Source organism: Nesoenas mayeri (assembly GCF_963082525.1).
Source record: "Nesoenas mayeri genome assembly, chromosome: 9".
Taxonomy (NCBI): Eukaryota; Metazoa; Chordata; class Aves; order Columbiformes; family Columbidae; genus Nesoenas; species Nesoenas mayeri.
The window spans coordinates 26,781,278-26,804,814 of record NC_137557.1 but is presented as its reverse complement, the minus strand read 5'-3'; the positions used below and the strand labels follow the sequence as shown (position 1 = coordinate 26,804,814).

The 23,537-nt window shown below is 37.7% G+C and overlaps 1 protein-coding gene across 1 annotated transcript; it reads left to right on the top strand.

The window, feature by feature from the left end:
- The first annotated feature begins 761 nt into the window (after nt 1-761).
- On the top strand, nt 762-23,310 carry GK5 (glycerol kinase 5). The gene is made up of 14 exons (XM_080349380.1): nt 762-1,103; nt 1,547-1,640; nt 2,587-2,718; nt 4,744-4,819; nt 5,544-5,605; nt 5,693-5,766; nt 6,088-6,148; nt 7,283-7,409; nt 10,241-10,345; nt 12,945-13,030; nt 17,503-17,606; nt 18,598-18,657; nt 20,955-21,088; nt 22,370-23,310. Exons 1-14 carry the CDS (start codon nt 1,042-1,044, stop codon nt 22,504-22,506), a joined length of 1,314 nt encoding a protein of 437 aa, XP_080205506.1. The 5' UTR covers nt 762-1,041; the 3' UTR covers nt 22,507-23,310.
- The last annotated feature ends 227 nt before the right edge of the window (nt 23,311-23,537 follow it).

Below are 23,537 nucleotides of genomic sequence, written 5' to 3'. Positions count from 1 at the left end.
TTTACAGGGTTTGTGGAGCTAAAACATGGGATTCCATGCACAGGTGGATAAGCTGATGTAGTTCAGTACTACCTCAGGGTGGAAACTGCACCTGGCTGTGTGGCCCCAGCCTTCTCTCACTCTGAAACTAGTCCAGTCCTTCCAGGAGGCAGCTTAGCTGAAGGTCATCCGTGTTTTCTGTTTTGCTTTTCTCTATAATGGAAGTTAGCTCTGCTCACATAGACGTTTAGAGAGCATGATGGTTGATGCAGCAAAAGTGGTGGGAGCATCTAGGTTGTGGAGATGGGGAGGAGTAACACATGCCACTAATGAGCTGGGGTAGCACTGGCGTGGTCTTGCCTTCAGTTTACACCCAGCTGCTACTGAAAAAGAAATATTGCTGTTGTCAAGCCACCTGCTCCCCAGTCCTCCTCCTGTACGCTCCCGCTACCAGCAGCACTTGTGCGGGCAGCTGGAGCAGGTGGCTTTGCAAAAGCACAGATTTAATTTTCAGCTGATTGAGGGCCTCAATAGCACTGCCTGCATGCATGCAAGGACCAGGGTAAGAGAAGGTGCAGAAGCACATGTCAAGGTTGGCAGAACAAGGCGTGCCCTTTGTCTGTGAAACCCCTTCAGTAATTGTCACTCAGAGGCTGGCAGTTGTAGGCTGCAGAATATCCTTATGCAAATGAGTAACTTTGCACATGAAAGTTAACGTAAGAACATGTATGAGAAGAACCTGCTTAAGCTGTGATTTGTTCAAATAGTGGGACTGAGAGCCCTTCAGAGTAACAGTACTTTGGACAAAATAGGTAGTCTATCAGTTAGGTGACATTTCTTAATGGTTTGGGTTTTTTTTCCACATAACTTTGCTTCTGGAAGCATGCATGGAGGTACTTGGCAAGCTAAGTTAGTTGGCCAGTCTGTAGAGGTTTATATTCTCTTAAATTATTTTTTAAATATTCCATAGGTTTTACAGTTATATTGGAAAAGTTGTGGTTTTGTTTGTTTCTTCTTTGTTTTTGTGTATACGGTTTGTTTTTTTTAGTGGCGGGTCTTCACATGAGGCAAATTGCTGGTCTCGGCATCTCAACGCAGAGAGGAACTTTCATTACATGGCACAAGTATGTATATTGTGTGTTGTTTAAAATGAATTTGTGTTCATGGACTGTATGGAAACAAGCTGTAGAAAGAAACGTTGAACTCAGTGAAGTCACAACCTGAAAGCAGTGAATGTCAGTCACTCCTGTTCTTTTGCATTTGCACAGCCATACCTTATAGTAGTTCAGAATGGTTTATAAGTGATGTGTGTCATTCTTGTTTTGTTCTTAGTAGTTTGGATGAGATGAATATATAATTTTCTTTTGTAACTCTGGTGAGAAGCCTCACACCCAAAGTCTCCACATGCCTATTAGTAATTCCTCAAATCCACCAGGAGGACATGCACTTATTTTAGGAACAGACCTAGTGTTAAATGTCCTGGCTGGAAATGGTGAATGATGTTGAATTTTGGGGGCAGTGTATGTTCTGTAGTTTTAATTGGGAATGTTCAAATATTGTTTTTCAGGAGGACAGGGAAACCTTTTCATAATTTCATAAGTTGGCAAGACTCGAGAAGTGCTGAACTTGTGAATTCCTGGAATAAGTCCCTTCTGCTGAAGGTAATACTATGCTGAGCTAGGTACTGCTTGGACATGGCATATTGGAACTTTTTCATTTTTATGAAGACTAGGGCAATATATGAAATACTGTAAGTGTCCTATTAACGTGTTACTATGATGTACTGTGACCTAAAAACATTTACCTGAGCAAGATCAACATGGAAGATAGTACCAGGAAAAACGTAGCACTGATGGCCTGAAGGTAATTAATTATGGGAAAAGATACCCCTCAGTCTAGCATGCATTTTTTACTTTTTGGTCTCTTTGTTATATTAAAATGTTGCATGTTAACACTGCTACAGCTTATTTTTTTTGGACATAGGCAGTTTTTCATTGGTAGTGGGTTTTGCCTGTGTTTTTTTTAATGTACTCTTTGCTCAGATTATGTACAGAAGGTACGCTTACGCTGCTCATACCTTGTGCTGCATACCTTTAGAAGAGAAAGGTTTGCTCTAAGAGGGAAAACAAGTTGTTTTTCCTGTAAGTGGAAACTGCCTAGCACACACCCAATAAGAAGTTAAATTCTTTGGTTTGCCACCGATATCTTTGAATGAAAAGTTGATTAATTATTACATCTTATTAACATGAGTAAGCCTGTTGACTGCAGGATAGCTTGCACTGTAATAACTGTAATGCAGTCAGTCAGGTCAGGCATTGGGCTCATGTAGGTGACTTGCCCTTGTAATGCCGAGCTGTCTCCCTAAATTTGCCAGCGAGAAGTAAGGAAAACAGACTGATTTCGTGCAGTTGATCTTTCCTGTGGAATTTGTTGTGGGAAGGCTGCCTGGTGAAATCCTATGTAAAGACTCCATAACAGAATTTTACCTTTCTGAATCTAATCTCCTGTCAGCAGCTCTCATCTGTATTGTCATCCTTTAAAGATATTTGATCAGAAACCTTTAAAGGGGGAGGTTAAAAATTAGGTAACTGTTTTCTTTTGAAACAGGTAGTCCATATTATTTTTACAATACTTCATTTTTTGACTGGGAATGATCGATATTTGGCACCAAGTTTTCTTACTTTTTCAACACAACAAGCTTCTATGAAGTTGTCATGGGTCTTTAAAAACATCCACGAGGTAAGTTGGAAAGGGAAAAATAATACCTTTCTTAAGTCATAATAATGGCTAGTGACTTAGGTTGGTTGTAACCTCTTCAGTTTTGTCTTGCTTGTTATTTTCCTCAGAAGAACCAGAATGAAAGACTTCCGTCCATGTTGATGTTCGAAGCCTGTGTACCTTAATATCTGCTCATGTTTGTACAATTTTTTCCTCTGATTCTCAAAACATGTAGTAGTAATAAGTTTTCTTCATGCATAAGAAACATAATCAAATCACCTTATGCGATGAGGAACGACGTGCACATGGGCAGAGGTCGTGTTCGGGAGGGGGTGCTGAGCCAGGCTGAGGCCCTCTTTATCAATCATTCACAGTTTATACGTTTACAGATATGGGCCTGGACTAAGAGGTTAGACAGGATGTTTTTTCAGTTATTGTTATTCCAAACACACCACGCTCGTGTTGTGTCTGTTTCAGTCACGTTCCCAGACCAGCCCCAACAACATTCACAAGTCACATATACTTGGGGGCAGTTTTGCAGCCCAAGATACCGTGGGCCTGGGCTGTCACTCCTTACAGTTATGAAAAGCATACTTCAGAACAATCCGTCCAAGGCCCTTTATGTTTTGACTAATTGATGTGATTTAATTATTTTAGTATTATTTCTTCTTTGGCTATCCGGATGGTCATGTCAGTATTGATCTTCCTTTATGATCCAGGTCCCTGGAACCGCACTTCTTGCTATTCCCACACCTTACTTCACTTCATACAATTACACAATTTGTAATAGTAATTTGTTTTAAGGCTGTTTGCACTCTAGTTTTGCATGGCAATTGTATTTATTTTCAACCGGCACTCCCATCTTTCCACTCAGCATTATTCCAGTGTTTACAGTTTCACAAATAATGTGCTGAGCAATCAAACACTGCAATTTATTTTGCATTTTGTTGTAGTGTAAATTCAAAACTACATGTAAAATAAGTTATGCTGGAATAATCTAATGGGCTAATGAGCTATGTAACAAATATTTTTTCTATTTTTTGTTCTAATCCTTACCAATTGTCTTGTTTCTTCCTATTGTATTTCTGACTTCAGTCATCTTATTTTCTATGTTAATTTTCAAGTTATTTTTGAAGAAAATGGTTATCATTGATTTTCTACTCTGTGTAAAGAAACCCCAAAATCTTTTGAATTTTATCAGATGTTTTCTGTCACAAAACTAACTGTTGAGAAGGTCAAGTAGAATTTTTTACTGGCATGTTTTGGTTGAACCTGTTGAAAATGTAAGGTGTGAATTTGGAGGATTATAGAATTGAAAGTTATGCAGCTGCTGAACGTTCAGTGTGAGATGAACGTTCTTCCACTTTTTGTCAGGCACTGGTACCTAAAATATGTGACTACCAAACCAAGAAGCTCAAAATTTCAAGGCTCTTAATTACAGAGAGTAATATATTCAGTCATGTTTTGAGTGAACTACTTTGCGTGTTCTTTTTCTGAATTCTGTGGTTATACACAGCATTGGTTAATAGTAATTAGATGAAACCTGAATTTCCTGTTTTAAAGGAGAAAAAAATCCCAAGGAAAATAATATTTTAAACTCTTTACAGATTACATAGACCAGAAAATGATGTCTCTGTATTTTGTCAAGCACATGCTTAAAAATACACTGGTTTCTTCTATTTCTGTTAATTTTTTATTTAAGCGCAGTGTGCAGGACCTTGTTTTCTCACTGCTGTTACAATTGTGAATACAAAGTTTCCCTTCTTAAGTCTCTGATGCCACTCTGGTAGAAGATTAATTGCTTTTCTTTCTTTAGCAGCAACTGTAAGAAACTGTGCTCATCCTCTTCTAGGAGCATGAACCGTAGGATAACGTTACTTATAAAGCTGACTCGCTCTATTTTAGAAGAAACGTTGTCAATCACAGACTTATTTTCTGGAGGCATTATCATTAACCATGAAGAGAATGAAAAAAAGGAATCAGGAAGTACATTCCTCTTTATTGTACCCAGTTGTTAATACTACTTTAATGTATATTTGTTCTCAGGCAGAAGAAGCTGCAAAAAAAAACAACTGCTGCTTTGGAACAATTGACACGTGGTTACTCTATAGATTGACTAAAGGTGAATGTTGCAATTCCTCTTAAATATGAATAAAACATATTGGAATCTGGCTAATGACATTCATAACTGTCATTGATATTTTCTAGAATTCAAAGAGTTCTTTGACAATTTTTGCCTTTTTAATAATTGATGAATATTGTAGTATATTTACTGTTTACAAAACAAACAGAAAACTACAGCCAAAAAACCCCACAAACACCTAGAAACAAACAAACAGAAAACCCACTAAACTTCTGAATTAATTATTCTTTGGGCCTGCCTGGAAAGGTAGTGAGAAAGGAAAATAACTATTTAGTGTAATCAACCTTTTAAGCATTTCAGATTTAAAGAGGACTACCAGGACTAATTGGCATTGGTTGGAGAAAAGTACCTGTGAGGGGCAGGGGAGAAAAGAACAAAGAATTGTTACAAATGTGAAAGGATCACAAGTGTCTGTCCTGTGGGCCAGTGTCTGAGCAATTGGATGGGTTATGATTGACAGTGATGCAGTCAGTGTTGTACACAGTGTCAAAAGTACCAACTCTCTTCTAGCCAGTTTCTTGAGGGTAAAATAAGGTAATTAATATATACACATTATAGTGAGCGGCAGGTAAAGTTTGTGTGCTCAATTGTCTCATTATGACTTTTCCTATAGACACTCAGTTTATATCTCAAGAGATGTTTAAAGTATGTTTAAATATTTGGATATCTAAAATCTTACTTCTTTTTTTTTTTTTAATGGTAGGTTCTGTGTATGCTACAGATTACTCAAATGCCAGTGCTACAGGCATTTTTGAACCCTATACGGTATGTGCTGCCCCACAAAATGTTGTTTCTATATATCGTATTTATGAGAGAGTTGCTGACATTTTTACTTTTTCTGTATTATTTCAGAAGTGTTGGAACCCCACTTTGTGTAGCTTACTTTCCATTCCAACATCTATTTATCCTTCAGTGAAAGACACAAGGTAACTCTGAAGGCATATTTAAAAGAATATACCTGTTGAATTAATGGCCTTTAGAAAAATGCTAAATAATCTGCACAAAGTAATATACAGCTACACACAAAAATATTTTAATATACAGATTTACTTTTTTAACACAACATCCAAAACTTTATTTTTATTATCAGTGTTTCTGAAAGTGATAGTTCTGATGCTTTCTTTAACATAAATTGGTAGCGTTACCTTTCATATGTGATTCAGACTTGGGCCTTATATGCCTGGATTTCATTTTAACAAAAGGTTCAATTTAGTGTTGTGATGTTTCTCCATAACATTTGTTTTAAGCTTCAACTTTGGATCAGCTGACTCTGAAATATTTGGGGCACCTATTCCAATAATGGCAATGGTGAGTGAAAATATTTTCGTATATTAATCTGTCCATTTTTACCTGTATTCTGTTTATTTAGCTTTGATTTAATACTTGCTTGTTTAGAGAATGTTCTCTATTCCTTCTCTGTGACTTAACTGCGGTAGAATTGGTTGTTCAATTTTTCTCCAGAAACTCAGTTTATGACCTTAGGGGCAAAGGAGGAGAGAGGAACAGGAAGGGGTTTGTAGGGGTTGAGGTCCGTGAAGGTCAGATGGCCGAATGGTTAAGCACTGAATGGAGGACTGAGCAGAGCTGGGTTCTGCTCCAGGCTGTGCTGATGTCTCTGGCAGATAATCAGTTGTTCTGTATAAAGTTGCGCAATGGGGTCCATCCTGGCTTGACTTCAGTAAGACTCTACACAAACGTAGCAGGATTTGTTAATAGGTTCACTTGTGGTGCCTTTTATTTTTTTTTTTTTTCAGTGAAAATAATGGAGAACTACATGTTCTTACCTCAGCAGTTAGGATTTGGATAAGAAAACCCCATTATTTTTGTAAAGTGATGACATGTAGAAAAATCTACTGGAATTCAGGTATATGGAAAAAGTCATCTATCTAACATTAATTTCCCTTGCTGTTTTTAAAGACATGTAGACTCAATTTCTCTGTAAATTTACTTTTTTACCAAGGCACAAACATAAGTAAATACACTTAATAAAAATTAAGCATGGAATAATGTGATACAGGAGAAAGTAGCAGGGGAAAAAAGAAGGTGAGACCTCAAAACTTCAGCTTCTCTTGGGGGAAGAGGAATTCAAGCCAAGCTACTCCGTTCTGCTCCTTGGCATTGCAGTTGCCCTGTTTATCCTTATCAAATACTAAAACGGAAAATATGTATTTTGTTCCCATAACATATTTTTCAGTCTTGCAAGTAATACTACAGGCATTCACGTTGTGTCCAAACCTGGTGTGATTTGATTCTAGCGATAAATCCGTCTGTCAAAATGGTCTGCAGATACTTCAGGAATTGTATGAGAATCCTCTCTTAATGCTCAGTTCCTTTCTGAGTGGTCATTTGTAGTCAGAACTCTGTTTGCGTAGGTATTTTAAACTGCAGCAGGATTGTAAGCGGGTGGTTGGCAGCTGAGTTGTGTGTTTGTTGGTGCGGCAGGTGGCTGACCAGCAGTCAGCCATGTTTGGAGAATGCTGCTTTCACCCCGGGGATGCCAAACTGACCATGGGAACAGGTGGTTTCTGGAACGTGAATACTGGAGAGCGTCTCTTTGCATCACAGAGAGGTAAGCTAGTGAAATTTTACTTGTAGAGTATTTCACTTTACTTGACAGCTGTTGATGATAAGGAGACAAAAAGAGATAAAAAGGGTTATGCTTTTCTTCTGTCTTCAGTTGTAGAAAAACAGCTTGAAAGTGTTTTCAGAGCTGCGGAAGGTTTTAGTTAGAAAAATGTAGATCTTAGTTATCCTGAAATATGATGCTCAGAGAGAGAATTTAAGTAATATCACTGATGATTATTTCTACCGCTTGCATACTTATTTTTTTTAATTTTCCTTCCCTATTCTTCTTGATAGTCATTTTACACAGTCCAGGAATGGAGAAAAAGGGGCTCATCCTCTGGTTTCTCAGATCAAAATGTTCGGTGGGATCATTGTAATTTCCTCCTCTTGAGCCCTTATGTTTTGAAGTACCTGCAGTTGAGGTAGTGCAGGATTAGCAGTTACTACTTTTCTTTTAAAATACCGGAAAGAGGCTCCCCAGTGTGTTTCTAGTGTTTAAAACTTCATTGTTTTGAACATTTGTGGTCTGTCAAGCCTGTTAGTTTGTCGTAGATGGCCATTTGTCAAGAAAGCAACAGATGATACTGAAGTAAATTTGCCTGCACAGTCTCTGTCATATTTTTCCGTGGTTACTAATTTCAGGAAGCCTGCAATTTAAAATGGGAGGGTGGGGCTGGGGAGGAGGACAGTGGTGTGGTGTCCCAAGGAGACTTTCACCAGCTGAAGTCAGGAAGGAGCTTGGCAAATACAGGAGTTGTGTCAGAACTGAATAGCAGGGACATTGAGTTCCCTATGAATACAAATGCATTTAGGCTAGTTAATGATGTCATTGCAATGGTACTTTTACTTAGGGAATCAAATGTATGTGATCTGTGCAAACATAATAGCGAAAACATGCTGTAAGGTTTTTCCATTTTGTTTTCTTTTAAAAAAATACATGGCTATTGTGACCTGACAGGAGTTGAAATCTTTAAGGCCATGCTGTGAAACCTACTGCTTTAGGCTGTTGTTTATGTTAAAATTATTTTCTCTGTGTTCTTTGGCTGTTGTGCGGTATGGTTAGTAGGACAAGTTAGTTGCCTAGCTTTCTCAGTGCCCTGGCCAGGAAATGTAATGTGTTCTGTCTTTAAAGTTGACATATGTATTTAAGACTGCAAGATGAATCCCTACAGTATCCTTGAGCAAGCTATTCATTAGTTGCTGGTCTAGTTTCTGATCTACATTTAGTTGCTATATATAACAGTTTAAAAAAAAAAAATAGTTCCTTTGAGAAAGCACTTCTCACAACTCAATGATGGAAGCACGTTGTATAGATTTTAAATCTACCTCTCTGGCAGTCTATTAGATCTTAGTAGCGGTGGTCATGGCCAAGCATCATGTCAATCCGTTCTCTGGACATAGATGATCTTACATTACCAACGATTCTGAGATGAGTGGCATCAGGAAGGCTACGTGACGGCCTTCTCTGGCCCTCGTTAGCTGTCTTTCTCTAGGACTTTTGCCTCAATGCGTTGTTTGCTCTTGCTGCTCTGCAGCTTCACCTTTGGTACAAAGTAAAGAGCATAAGGGGAGACCTGCACCAGGGGTCTGGAGCTATGTATATCACCTTTTCCTTTCAAGAGACAAAACTTTAAGCAGGTACTGCTAATTGTTTTTCCTTGTAAGCACCAGAGTGCCTCCAGCAGTAAACCAGTTTCTGCAATTGCACTGATATTACCGTGCCACTCTTTTGGACACAGGCAAGTGAACTGGAGATGATTCAGTGAGAGACACTTGTATATCAGCAAAGTCACCTTGAGAAAGTAGATATTATCCTTAGATCCTTCTGATGCTTTTCTGGTAAATGACTGGGAGTAATTTACTTTAGTTGCGTTACTCATGATTTCCGAGCCCTCTGCAGGGTCCCACAAGGTCTGGGCGCTTTCTTCACTCCAGCAGTTACAGCACTTGGCTTGGGTGAAGTTTTTATTGCAGTGGCCATTGAATGCTTAGGTCCTTATCGAGTGGCCTGAAAACTGTCCAGCTGCAGTGCTGGAGAATATGTTCTATTCAGCCAGATAACAAAGTCTTTTTGCTTTAGCATACAAGCAGAATTCTGCAGGACTTTTGTGTTATGTCCTTACTAACACAGATATCAGATAAGAAGGTCTTTGGGTTCACACTGACAATTTTTAATGGTATGTTTCTCTTGTCTTTGTCAAAGACAAAGGTAAAATGTCAGGTAAAATGCTATAGTTAACTGATGGAAGCCTTTATTGGGGACAATTGAAAAAGGACTAAAACAGCATTAGCTTTTTCATCCAGTTCTATGAATAAGATCCATGTTCTAGCTTTGTATTGTTTGGGGTTTTTTTGTGTGTACGTGTCTGGTTTAGTATTTGTGCTTTCCGTCTGAAAGCCCAGCATTCATGTTTTATGTTTTGAGGAAGTAAATTCTGATATTTTAGAAACCGTTGGGGAAAATTATATAGCTTGAAAACAAATAGGAGAACATTTTTATTTATTTTTTAAGTACATAGAATCTCTTATTATTATATTTTTTTAAGTGCAGATAGCTCTTCTCTTTACCTTAAAGAGAGTTGTGGTTTTTAGGTGGTTTTTTTGTGTGTGTGATATGATAGTGGGTTTTTGTTAGGTTAACTTGGTTTTAACAAACTATTGTTTAAGTCTCCTGTAATTCCATCATTAATTTTTAAACAATTCAACCTCTATCAGTAACACTTTTTTAGATTGAATTCTGCAAGGGAATTGAATAAAAACTACTCTTTTTAATTTGGATTATTGTCTGGAAACATTAATTTAACTAAGTGTTTTGTTTCATGGAAAATAATTAAGGTCTGTATCCACTCATTGGTTGGAAGATTGGGGAAGAAGTTGTTTACTTAACTGAAGGCTGTATGTCTGACGTTGGCACTGCCATAAAATGGGCTCACGATATAAGTAAGTAATTCTTTAGTTTTATAGAAAGTAAAATATGTTACTACTTTCAAGAAAACGTTTTATAGGGCTTTAGTTATGTTATTTGGCTTGGCTTTGTTATCCACAATTGAAGAAACTAGACTACATGTCTTGGACAGCGCAAAATGTTTTGTCTCGTTAGTGAGTTCTCTGCCGAGCGTGTGTGCTGTGGGGAGTCTGGTTGGCACAGTCATCTCCTCACCAGACTCTGCCTCTCACACCCTCCTACCTGTGTAGGCTTTGATTTTCCTGAAACATTTGATTCCGCACTTGCTTTCTCTCGAGCATGACAAACTTCCAGATGCCTGTGCTTTTTTTTTTAAACTTGGTATCCAGACTTGAATAGAAATAGTGTAAAGGAGACCTGTGTAAAGTTACAGGTGTTCTGGTTTAGGGTATTTGAACTTGAGTTTTCAGTTGAGGAGAAGCACAGAAATTGACTACTGATTCAGTCTAGGCAGCATGGTTGTAAATCCAGTATTCCACAAACAGTTGTTTTAATGCTTCTGAGAGATCTCTAGCTGTACCTCTCAGAATTAACAACAGATTTGAGTTACATGAAAATGAAGTGAAGAACTTAATTTCTGAAAGTAACAGTGGTGTGTATGTTGCTTCGCATAGAAGTAATATGCCTTTGGACTATGACTACTATGTAATGACAAGGTTTGCATTCCAGATTAATAAAAGACTAAGAAAAATACTAGCTCTATGGTAGTTGATATCCAAAGCCACTGATTGTTTGTAGGATAACTTTCCTGAGTGTTCTAATAAACTATTTACTTTGCTTACTTATAAGTTTAGTACACCTTTACTGGGGTGCAGAAAAAGGAATTAGTGCCTCAAACTTTAGGTTGTCTGGAAAAGGTCTTCCTGAAGTATAGCTGACCACAAAATTCCAAATTTCTTGAAGTTGTCAACTTCTGGTGCATATGTGCATATACTGCTCACATATGTGCCCTTAAGGATTAGATGTGACTCAGATTGGTCCTCATGTCTTCATCTGAGCCTAGAGAGTAACAGCCACTGGTCTTCTGAGGCAGTAACTCACATCATCACACAGTTCAGTGCTGCAGATGAAAGTATCAGTGGTACATATATAAGGTCGCTACTTCAAATTCCATACTTAAAATTGATACATATCCATATAGAATTTATCCATACTTAAAATGGATATTGTTGGTATATGCAGAGGAATAGTATAAGAGATTTTTTAGCCAGCCAGTAGTGGAATGGATATGACCTATAATTGTTACCACAGGCAAAAATTGGGAAAGTTTTAGAGGGAGATAAAAAAATAGGCACACTGCTATAAACTCTCTCATAAGCAAGACCTGTATTTACTGGAAATACTATTTCAGATAAGCAGAATTCAGAAACTTTTATCGGCTTTACAAATAAAGAGAAGGTTAAAACTTCTGCTCTACAGAAGGAATTGGGCTGAAACACAAGGTAAACTAATGGCCTCAGTAAGGATGGTGTGACTCAGTGTGGATGAAGATGAGACATAGAATAGTGGTAAAAGTTTGGAAATAGGCATTTCTGCAGCAAGGCAAACTTAGTTTAATGGGCTTCTTTTAGTGGGATAAGATCACTTCCAAGAATTTTGAAAAAATAGTATGTGGAATTTCAAGGTGAAGTAAACCTTACTTAACATTTTCGTTCTCTGTCATGACATAGAGGTACTATATGTAGTTCAGTAACAGCAAATAAAACAGGAAGGAAACAATGTGATTTAGGCTTATTAGTCTGGGCACAATAGAATCCAAAGCTTTCAAAGAAATTTATGAAGGTTACAAAGGTAAATTGAAACTCCTGGCAAGTTACCAAGATGGGTTTTTCGAAGATAAGTTGAGCTAGATTAATCTAATTTGTCTTTTATTGGAAAATTTTCTTTTTTAGACAAGAAAAAGCAATAGCTCTCCTTTACAGCAGATATCTAGTCTTCTAGTCTTCTGGCTACATAAGACATAATTAGTTACAACTACAGAAGATGGGTGTTAGTACAAGAACTGCATGTGGGTAAAGAACAAGCTAAAGAGGGATGTCGATAGAGTTGTGAAAGGAGACATCCAGCTAGACAAGGCATTGAAAGTAGTGTCTATCAAACAGGTGATATTAGGACCTCAGTCACTTGTAAAAATATTAAGGGTGATGAGAAAACATGACGAGTATTAAGGACTGTCTCTGTAGTCATTTGGTGCTTGGGCTGACAATAACAACATCTTTGGAGAGAAACCCAGGTTTTTTTGTTTTGGTTTTTAGCATACATAGGGTGCCACTGTTAGTGTTCTCAATTCTCATGTCTGTTTGGAAAGCTAATGACCTCTTACAAGATCTGGAAGTTAAAAGGCTATAGCATAATGGAGATGAGAGAATCCTTTTGAATTTAGTTTTCATCTGAATAGGACTACTTTTTAATGTGACTGATAGCCATGAAATACAGAAGTGATTATTTCCCTTGGAATATATATTTTAAGAATATTACACAAAGAAATAGTCTAACTCTAGACTTTTGTCTCTTAGTAATACATGAAGAAATTGAAGTGAATAATAAAAGCATATGACTTCTGCATCTTTACAGATCTTTTCACCAATGTAGATGAAACAGAAAAAATGGCACGGAGTGTTGTTGATTCTCAAGGCGTTTGTTTTGTTCCAGGTTTTCAGGTAAAATTATTTTTATTGATATAATTGAGAATATATTTTTAATAACCCAGTTAAAATGTTAACCTTTACATGTTTAAATGTAGTAACTTTCATCTTCCCACAGCTGGGCTATCTTGTCTAGATGGTGCTTTTGCCAAGAATGGTCGCACCAGATGATTCTTACAGTCCCTTCCAACCTGGTATCCTATGATTCATTCTATACTACTCAGGTTCTTATTCTCTGTCCCTCACCACAATATATAGAGCTCATTGTCCCATGAGAATGCTTAAACACCACCCCCCCTTGAGAAAAACCCTGTGAAACAAGAAAATTACTTCCATTTTTCAGATGGAGACCTGAGGGAGAAATAAACTAAATGACTTGCCTACGGGAGCTTGGGCAGTTCCTGCAGGGATGAAAACCGATCCCATAGCCTTTCTGCCTCACGCAAAGCCTTCATAGAGACAATACTTCTAATCACTGTTCTAAAATAATTCATTTTATTCTGCCTGGTTTAAGGATGTAGATTGCAATTAATTAATACTTAAATATGAGCAAGACTGCCATGTCCGGGTGTTACAAAAGGCATAGACAGTAATACTTAGACGCTTCTTTGATATGCAGATTTCAGTCTGTATTAGATTTTTCCCTTTATTTTAAAGTTTGTGCCTTGTTGCTGAGCACGATGTGTGTCATAAGGAGCTCCTGATATTTGTTCTTCACTTTGTCCCCTCTTTTTCCCAATAGCTTGTTTTCACCTTCCTCTCTATTTGAGGAACTTCCTGCAGTTACTTGATGCCCTCTGGGTCACAAGCTCTGGGTTCTTTTTGCTTGCTTTCCATTTATGCGAGAGACTTATGTATCCTCATGTCTGTCCTTTCTACCTCTGATTTGTGATCCCTCTTGAGTTTCATTACAGGTATGAATTCCTGTCCCTGTGCAGAGGCAGCGACAAGGGTGATACTGATACCGCAGTTCAGTCTAGCATATTAGTCTAGATTAGAATTGATGAGAGTTCCAGCGAATACATTACATTAAATGGCAAATTGTGGTAGCAGAGGAGCTGACATACTGTCTGTTCAGCTACAAAGCAGTTGCTTCCAGTATATGTTTGACAGTTGGTAATAATAGTTTCTAATAATAGTTTCTAATTTGTTACCACAAAGTATGACAGAGCTGCAAGTCAGAGCTCTTGGACAAACCTTCATACAGAATGAAAATAAACAGGTTTTGCTAATACAGCCATTGCTCGCTTGGGGACTGTGCAGAGCCCCAAAACCTTATCTGCTTATGCCACTTTCCTAAGCAGTATGAGACAGTCTGACTGAAAGCCCATGTTCAGCAGCATAGCTGTTTCTACATTTTTGGTTTGTCAACATAAAAATACCCAACGTCTCCACAAAACTTTGTCTTGCTGATCAGTGTTGCTGTCTAGGAAAGACTCTGTGCTGTAGTCCTGGTCTTCAACTTGTCATTTGGAATATTAGCATTATAAACTGTATTGGACAGGTGGACCAGGCAAGATGAAGGGAAAGCTGTTGCTGTGCTCTGGGAGTTGAGTAAGGTCTGTCATCACCTGGTTCTTCAATGCATAGACAGCTGATGTTTGAACCTGTCAGGTGCCACTGTGCTGCCCAAAGAGAATCACAGAATGTCAGGGGTTGGAAGGAACCTCAAAAGATCACCTAGTCCAGTCCCCCCACTGGAGCAGGAACACCCAGGTGGGTTTGAATGTCTCCAGAGTAGGAGACTCCACAACCTCCCTGGGCAGCCCATTTCAGGCTCCATCACCCTCACTGGGAAGAAGTTTCTTCTCATATTTAAGTGGAACCTCCTGTGTTCCAGTTTGAACCCATTACCCCTTGTCTTATCATTGGTTGTCACCGAGAAGAGCCTGGCTCCATCCTCCTGACACTCACCCTTTATATATTTGTAAACATTAATGAGGTCACCCCTCAGTCTCCTCCAAGCTAAAGAGCCCCAGCTCCCTCAGCCCGTCCTCATAAGGGAGATGCTCCACTTACTTAATTATCTTTGTGACTCTAGCAAACAAAGAAAAACCATTAGGATAAAAACAGTATTCTGGGTTTTGCTCAAAAATCACTGTCTTCTCTTTTCTCTTAGAAGTCTTAGATAGGAATGTGTTAGTTTGAATACATATATTTTAGAGCTACATGGAATGTTTGTGACAGCTTATGTCTCTGTGTGGGTCGAAAAGTACATTTAATTTTGATCTTCACTGGTCTACCATGCTTGGTTTGATTGTTCCCAGGACTAGTGGTTTTTTCCTAAAGAAACGTAACATCTTTAACCTTACCTTTGTGTAAGTCCTGTACGTTAATGGAACAAAGCAAAGAAAAATTTCCCTTCTTGTGCTGGTAGCTCAGCTACCTTCTCTCAACCAGCCGACCTAATCATTTACATTTATTTTTAAGGGTATAAAACTTGATTATGTGGAGATGCTTCCATTTAGCATTTACTCTGAGCAATTCTGCTGTGGATAAGTAAATGTTGAGCCACACCGAATTTCAATATTTGCAAACAGGAATCCTGAGGTGGACAAATGTTAGTCTGAATCTTTTTTGAACTCTTAATCCTATTAATATTCAAGTTCTACAGATGCTGGTAAAACCTCTCTTTTGTTTGGCTGGTTTTTGTTTTGCTTTGCGGGTTTGTCTCTCCCTTGCTTTCTTGACACTGTCTCCTGAAGGAACCTGAGCTGGCTTCTTGGTAAACATTGATTCAATCTTTTTTCACCCAATTCTAATATTCCTAGTCCAAATTTAGAATCTGTATTTAGAAAACTGAATGGATTTCTCTTCAGCTGTGACATCTAGTTACCTAACACCAATCTGGATTTCTTTGCTTTTGAAAAGCCCTATGTGTTTCAGTTGAACACAGTAACAGAATCTGTGTCAGTTTAGAAACTGAGTGGAGTAAAAACAGTGTGAAAAGGGACATGAACAGAGCTGAACATTCCTGGGGCTGTAACGTGTCTGCTTAGCTTCATGGCCAGGTGGTAACACAAATTGATTGTATGGTCGCGTTTCTTAGACCTTAAAATGACGGTGGTTGGGGAGGGCTCTTGTGAAGCCTACATGTTGGTTTCCTACACAGGGTAAAATGTTTCTGTACTTGTCCATATTAAGGCAATAAGAACAAGTTTGTTTTTTACCGAATTCCACTGCTGTGATGCAGCGCACTGAGAGGAGCATCGTTGTGAAAGTGTATTTAAAGTTAATATGTGCTTCAATCGTTTTTCCACTTATTCTGCTAGAAATAGGGGTTTCCAGGGTTAATTTGCTGTGGTGAGTAGTAACACCAAAAACTTAGGACTCTTCATTGGAGTGTATGCAGATATTATGCACTGCTACTTTTTTCTCTTGTTTTTTTTTATATGATTGATTCTTTCAGGATGCTCACCCTTACATAGAATATGAGCCTGCACTTTTTAGTTTATTATCTTTTTATATCAAAATCAGCAAACTTGGAAGCCATGGATCCTTATTGTGCTACTGGGATGGACAAGTAGTTCCATTCTTAGAATGGGAAAGGTAGTTATACATGGAAAAAAAGCAATATTTCTTTTACTTTAAGTTTCTTCTATTTAGGAACTTTTGCAAAATTCCAGTTTTTCCTTTAGGCTGTGTGTACCTATCCATATGTGTTCTTGTTGGTTTTTGTTGTGTGTGGGTTTGGTTGGTTTTGGTTTTTTTTACGTATGTTAGCAGTTTCTTAATTTTTAAATATGTGTGTATGTATTCTATAAGCATGAAATTCAAACTTCTCGTAAGTGTTGTCATAATTGATATTTAGCACAACACAACTGGACAGGATTGTTTCAATTTAAAAATTACTGTCTACTATGAAAATAAGATGTAGCATTGTCACAAACCAGGTATGGGCCAGCAAACTCGTATTTTGTGATAAAGTTCATCCAAGGGGTGAAGAGGAGATTATCAATCAATCCTCCAGTTCTGCAAAAAGAAGACAGTGATCATTAGAATTTCAGCTGAACTCTTTAGCAGTGTCACTGAAAACAGGCTGTAGTATAAACTAACCAAGTATGACCATCCTTTTCAGTGTTACTTTTAAAACTCAGTTTATCTTTCAGCAGTTCAGAAGTGTTTAAAAAAGAAAAGTGTGTGTGCGAAACCTTCCTAGAGAACAGCAATACCAGTGTGGCCTGTCCTACACACCTAAAGTGTACACTACATGTATTTTAAAGAGAAGCTGTGCAGATTACTGGGTGTTAGTATGTCAGATTTGGAAGAAGTCACTTAAACCTTTTACCTGTTGAAAAAAGCTATTTAAACTGTTCACTGAGTTAGCTAAAATAACACTATATACCTCTTACATATTGTTTTCAATTTTCTTCTTTCATTATGCTGCCTGTAATTGTCGTAAGTTATTTTTTTTCTTACTCTTTGACTTCTTTCTCAAAAGCCAACAAATACAATTCACCGAATTCACGGTGACATCTTTTCTGCAGGTTTCTGTGAATGACCCATATTTATGTGCTTCTTTCATGGGGCTGAAACCTTCCACTACCAGAAACCATCTTGTACGAGCTATATTGGAATCTGTAGCTTTCAGGTACTACTTTGTTAATTATCTTGCTTTTATTTTCCTACAGTTACTTTTATTTTGATCCGCAGTGTTAAATGGATGCATGGACTTCTGCAGTTTGTAAAATATAAAATGTAGTAATTCATTACTGTTACATTTAAAAGTTTTAGCTGCTTCCCTTTTTTTCTTTTCACACTTTACAAATAAACTCATATGTATTTGTTAGGTCACTTTTGTAGTTGAAAACCTCTCATATCATTACTTAATTATTGTTTCCTGTATGTTCTAAAAATGTTTTCTGTCTAAAGTTTGTCCTGACAGTGTTTTGTCAGAAGCTGTAGCCCAGTCCGACTCTGTTTAAAGTATCCCTGAAGCTGAAATTTTTATGTTAGTTCTGTGGTTAAAGTCTGAATTTTTTGTGTGTTATAAAATGTGGTAATAGGCATCTTAAGCATCTTTAAAGATGTGAATGGACAACAACATTTTTTTTCTGCACTGTAAGAGAAACGTGACATGCAATAATTCCTGAACTGAAGCACAGGTCTCTTGAAAACAGGCATGTTGAGAAACTCATTTCATTCAAATACGTGACTAGAGAAGGGTAGAGATCCTTTGTGTGTAGATTTTCTCCTATTAAATGAAATGGTTTCAGAACAAATCAAACTTACAGCCTTTGGAAGTTCTCTGAAGAACAGCTGGGTGAACTCTGATGAACACTGTCAGTCTGCTTTCCTCATTCTAAACCACTTGTTTCATCAACAATTCCATCATATCTGTAGAAACCCATCATCACTTTCAGGTGGGAATAGATGTACCTTCTACAGGGACTTGTTATAGAATGGGCTGGGATTTAGTCCTTTTTTTTTTTAATGCAGTTAGGAAACTTGTAGCTAATGCGGCATTTCTCACACAACTGAGGCCTTTTTTGCCTTGTATTTTATTTTCTGACTATGTAGATACTGGAAACACTTTATGGAATATATAATGCTTAATTCAACTAATTTTTTTTTTTTTGAAGAAACAAGCAGCTTTATGATATCATTGTGAAGGACGTGCGCATTCCTCTTCAAAATATTCGGTAAGTTCTATGTAACTTTTAACTTTGATACATGGGAATTTGAGTTAAATAGGTGTGAACTTTATTACGCATTTTATTTTACTGTCACCATCCCTGGAGGGGTTTAAAAGGCATTTAGGTGAGGTTCTTAGGGACATGGTTTAGTGCCAGAGTTAGGTTAGGTTAGGTTATGTTTGGACTCAGTGACCCTGAGGGTCTCTTCAACTGACATGATTTTGTGAAGACATTAGTTAAAACTGGATCTATTCATGAAGGAAAGAGGAAGAATATTTTTCCAATTCAGTTGTGAATACATTGGTTTTGATTCAGTCTCTAAAGAAGCAAATGAAATTTAGTAAGGTAACTGTGATCCCTAGTATACACTTTTCACAAAGTGTTGGAAAAATGTAGCTGAATTGTTTCTCATGCTGAGAAAGCTCTCCAACATTTCTCCTGGCAGCCAGGGGTCACCATGGTACCATGGTCAAGAACAGAGAGGAGAGTGTTCCTGTCCCTCTTCTGGCTTTTTTTCCTGATGCCCATGCAAAGGATTTAGGCTGGTGGGCACACTGAGAAATCAGACTTTTGAGAAGTGGAAAAAAAATGATAGTACAAAGTGGGGGGAGGTAAAAGTTTCTGCCTTACATCATGTACTGGAACAGAGTAGGCAAAGATGAGGAACATCCAGGCTTGGGGTTTTGATGACGGGGAAAAGCTGAGAAGTATTGGAATCTTTGATTCCTTAGGAAGCTTTTTTACATAGAAAATTGCATTGAAAATTTGAGAAGTCATATTAAGACTGCGAACTGAAAAATGGGAAGTATGGAGGTGCTGCTTAGGGAACATGAGAATTCTGAACCCGTTCGCCTTGTAATATAAACTTTAAATTGTATGATCGTGTTCTGTTTTACTCATCAATATGAAATTGCTGTTTCATATACTGACTGTGATAGTTAACTATGATCAGTAGCAATTCAGCTTCTGGATTAAGCATTAGGAGATACTGAGATACACTTAAAGGGTTTTCCAGTAGGGTTGTTAACTGCTCTCCCGTGCTTTTGTCCACACATCTTTAGTATCTGTCCATTACCTTTGATTTTTTTTAATAGTTTTTATCCCATAAATATGTTCATTCTGTTTTTAGCTCTCGTCCTGTATCTTTCCTTTCTTCTCAGTCTCTGGCTCCTACAAAGTTGTTTTCATTAGCCCTCTACATTCCTGTTACCTTTCTTTGCTTGTCTCAACACCATCAAGGAAGGAACCCTCAGTTTTAGTCCTCGTGTCCTGTGTTGTAGGTTGTCTTATTTTTACAGACAAAGGAAAATGCATGTCACTGGCATTAAGGAAGTGAGCTTGCCAGTTAAAGGTTTTTATGCCATAGCGTACAGGTGGTAACCCTTCTTAATTGTATGTACAAAGAAGCAAAACCCTGTACCATCACTGATAAGGCAGTGTCTCCTGATTTTACTTTCAAAAACAGCCAAAACATTTATGCAAAAGTTTTCTGAGGCATCATGTCACAGAGAAGATTTCATCTGACATAAATGAAGATTTTTAAGCAACTGTTAAGTTTTATTACCCAACACTTTCTATACTAAGAATAAACAGCAGATGTCTTTACTGCACCACAGTTGATAGAACAACAGCTCTGGACCTGGCTGCTGTTGGAGTCCAACAGCATAACCAACCAGTCAATGACAATTCAAAGATTGCTTTCTGTTATAGTTGATTTTTGTTTGCAAGAGTGATTACTTTGCACCACTAGTAATCATTCTCAAATGATTAAAGATCAGCATTGATAAGTTCTAGTTTTATCCATTAAAAGGGTCTTTGTGATGTAATTAGGAAAATAGATGCCTCGTTCTCATATTCCTCATAAAAAGAAGCAACTGTGAAGTGTTTTAACTAACTACTACAAAGATTGGGTAGTAATGACAGAAGTATTTTCTAGGTCTGAGAACACTTGAAATGGTTTGCTTAATGTAATGAGTTCGACTCTTGTCATGTGGTGATAACCATGTAAAGGTTCTGTTCTGAACCCCAACATTTCCACCAGGTTGATGTAGTTTTAGAAGACAGAGCTTTCACATATTTTGATAATGTGTCTCGCCTGTGTCTGTCTACTGTCCCGCCCCCAGTTTATAGGCACCTTGTGCAGGCCTCTAAATTTGCCCATGAAATGGAAATGCATTTGTACATGAGTGACGGGAGGATTTACGCATGGCTATGAAACGCCAGAAGTTGTTTTCTGAAAAGTTGTCAATAAGCATTTGAACTAAACACTTTTTTTTTTACTTTTTCTTCCCTTCTCACTGTAGAGCTGATGGAGGTGTCAGTAATAATAGTTTTGTCATGCAGATGACTTCAGATTTAATTAATAAGAAAATAGAAAAACCTGCAAATGCAGACATGTCCAGTCTTGGTGCAGCTTTTCTAGCAGGCCTTGCTTCAGGTATGTATACCTTCAAAGGGGTTTTGTTTTCCCCTTCATAATGCACGTTTGTGAATAAAGGAAAAAAAAACAGAAAAAAAGTTCATAACTTCAGGTAATTGTAAAAACTCCCCAAACTTCAGCCATTGTTGTGGGAATCCAGGGTAAGCAGTGTTTATGTTTCTCTGTGTAGTTCTTTGTACCCATGTACTTGTATTTGATGTACTAAAGAAACAGATGATAGTCATACATAAACCAAATGAAGGACCGTATTTGTATTTCTAACACAATGTCCCAATTCGCTGAGCAGTCGCATGCTTGGTTGGTTTTACATAAATGAATAGTGACAATGAGTTTAATGTGAAAAGAATCTGCATATGTGTTTGTAAGATTAATTTACATTTAGAAGGATATACTGCTGGAGAAGAAAGAGGTGAGCCTCCCTCTGTCTTGACCTGGACACTGCATCCCCTCTCATGTTTGCAGTGCCTGGAACGGTGCCCGGTGGGGGTGGATCACGTAACAAACTGCTGTGCTAACGTGCAGCCCTGTCACTCATACTGAAGCTGTGCCCTCTCATCTGTGAACCGAGTCTTTATTCTTTGGGGTTTTCACAATGGAAGTAAAAAATAAACTGTTAACAGGGAAAAAATGCAGCTCTATTCACAAGGAATTGTATATAGTTAACCAGACTTAAAACTACAAACTGGCAATGGTTTTGCTGAATGGAAGTGTATTTTGTAGGTGGATATTAAATTCATTCAATCGTTTTGATACATAAATATCTGTAAGATAAAAACTATATACTGAGGTAAGACTTACTCAGCAATTAGAACTACAAGAAAGCTGCAGCCCTTGATAGACAAGAATGATTCAATAGCATAAATTAATCTCAGTACGTAACACCAGCGTTTTCTGCCATTTATGCAGTTGTTAAGACACTAGAAAGCAACTAGTGCTAAGTTTTTGTTTCTGTGGCGCTTCTTTGTTGGGAGAGACCTGCAGCCAAAAGCTCAGTGTGGATGAAACCTGAGGGGATGTCAGTGTAGCAGAGCTGTTCCTTGGAAACGGTCCCAGTGCAGCAGATGTGCTCTTGTCAGGATTCCAAACAAGGGGATGCTAGTGGAAAAGAGTTTCACATGTTAAAAGTATGCTTCCCTCTGAGAAAGTTGTTGACTGAGTAAAGAAGAGCTGTCATGAGTTCTTACTGTGTTTCTGCTTTGGATCCCTTGGAAATAAACTAGAACAACTCAAAAATAACATATTTGCAGTTGAGATTGAGAATGAACTTTCTGTTTTTAGGATTTTGGTCTGACAAAGAACAACTAAAGAAGCTAAGGCGGATAGAAGCTGTTTTTGAGCCCCAGAAGGACTCTGAGGAATACAAACCTGCTATGGATACCTGGCTACAAGCAATGAAGCGCTCCCTCCGCTGGTAGAAGTTGGCATTTTAATTATAGAAGAATTATTTTTTTAATTCATATTTATAATCTTGACCTTAACGGGGCCGTAAAAGCCATAACTGAAATTCGTGATGGTGTATATATAAAGTTATACGGTACTTCAGTTACCCGCCTGCTGCCAGACTACTTACCGCACCACAGCGAACCTTCATACCGTCCCTGTGACAGCTGTACTCCAGCTGCAGCGTTTGTGTCCCTTCGGTGACCTCCTTTGGGTGGCCCGGCTCCTTGAATCCTACCATGTACTAGAGATGGGGACTGTTTTCTACTGAGGAACTCGTGTTCCTTCTGATCTTTAAAATTTTTATATGTTAATCATTAAGGAGGAGTAAAAGGCACATATACCTCCCTAGGCATTTCTAAGAAAAATGAAATTAGTGTTGGGAAGGGGGTTGTGATGAACTTGATTGTCTACAAAGATATTTTGTTATTAGTAGCCTGTTACTACCTTTTGGTTGACTTTCTAAGGAAGCATTTGACCCAGCTCTGTGATCATGTGTTTGTGCACTAAATTAAGATGAAATACAAAAGCAAGTAGGCTTTCCATTAAAAAACAAAAAAAATCCATGATTTTGGTAGCTGATGGTTCCTATCTAGTTTGTAGCTCAATTTTTTTAAATTTTATAAAGATCAAAAAGCTATGTTACCTGACATGCCTAATACAAAGACATTAAAAGTAGTTACAAGTATTCTTACTTGTAAAAATCTGTAACATGAGTATTTTCAAGCCCATTGTTAAATCCTATTATTATTTGCTAAAAGGGTGTCAAAAGTCTATTTTTGAAGCTATGAATTACTTTTATATTTTTAAACAAATTATAATTAAATAAATATCTAGTTAATCTTATGTATTTGTTTATCACTAAACTTAAATTGTAATTTTCTTAGGAGTGTGTGTAAATCAGTTTCAAAAATGTCAAATTAACATTTTCATTGCAGAATAGTATCAAATTCAAGCTGTGGGTGATTGTGATCCCCAGACACTGGAGACAAGAAACATTTATAGA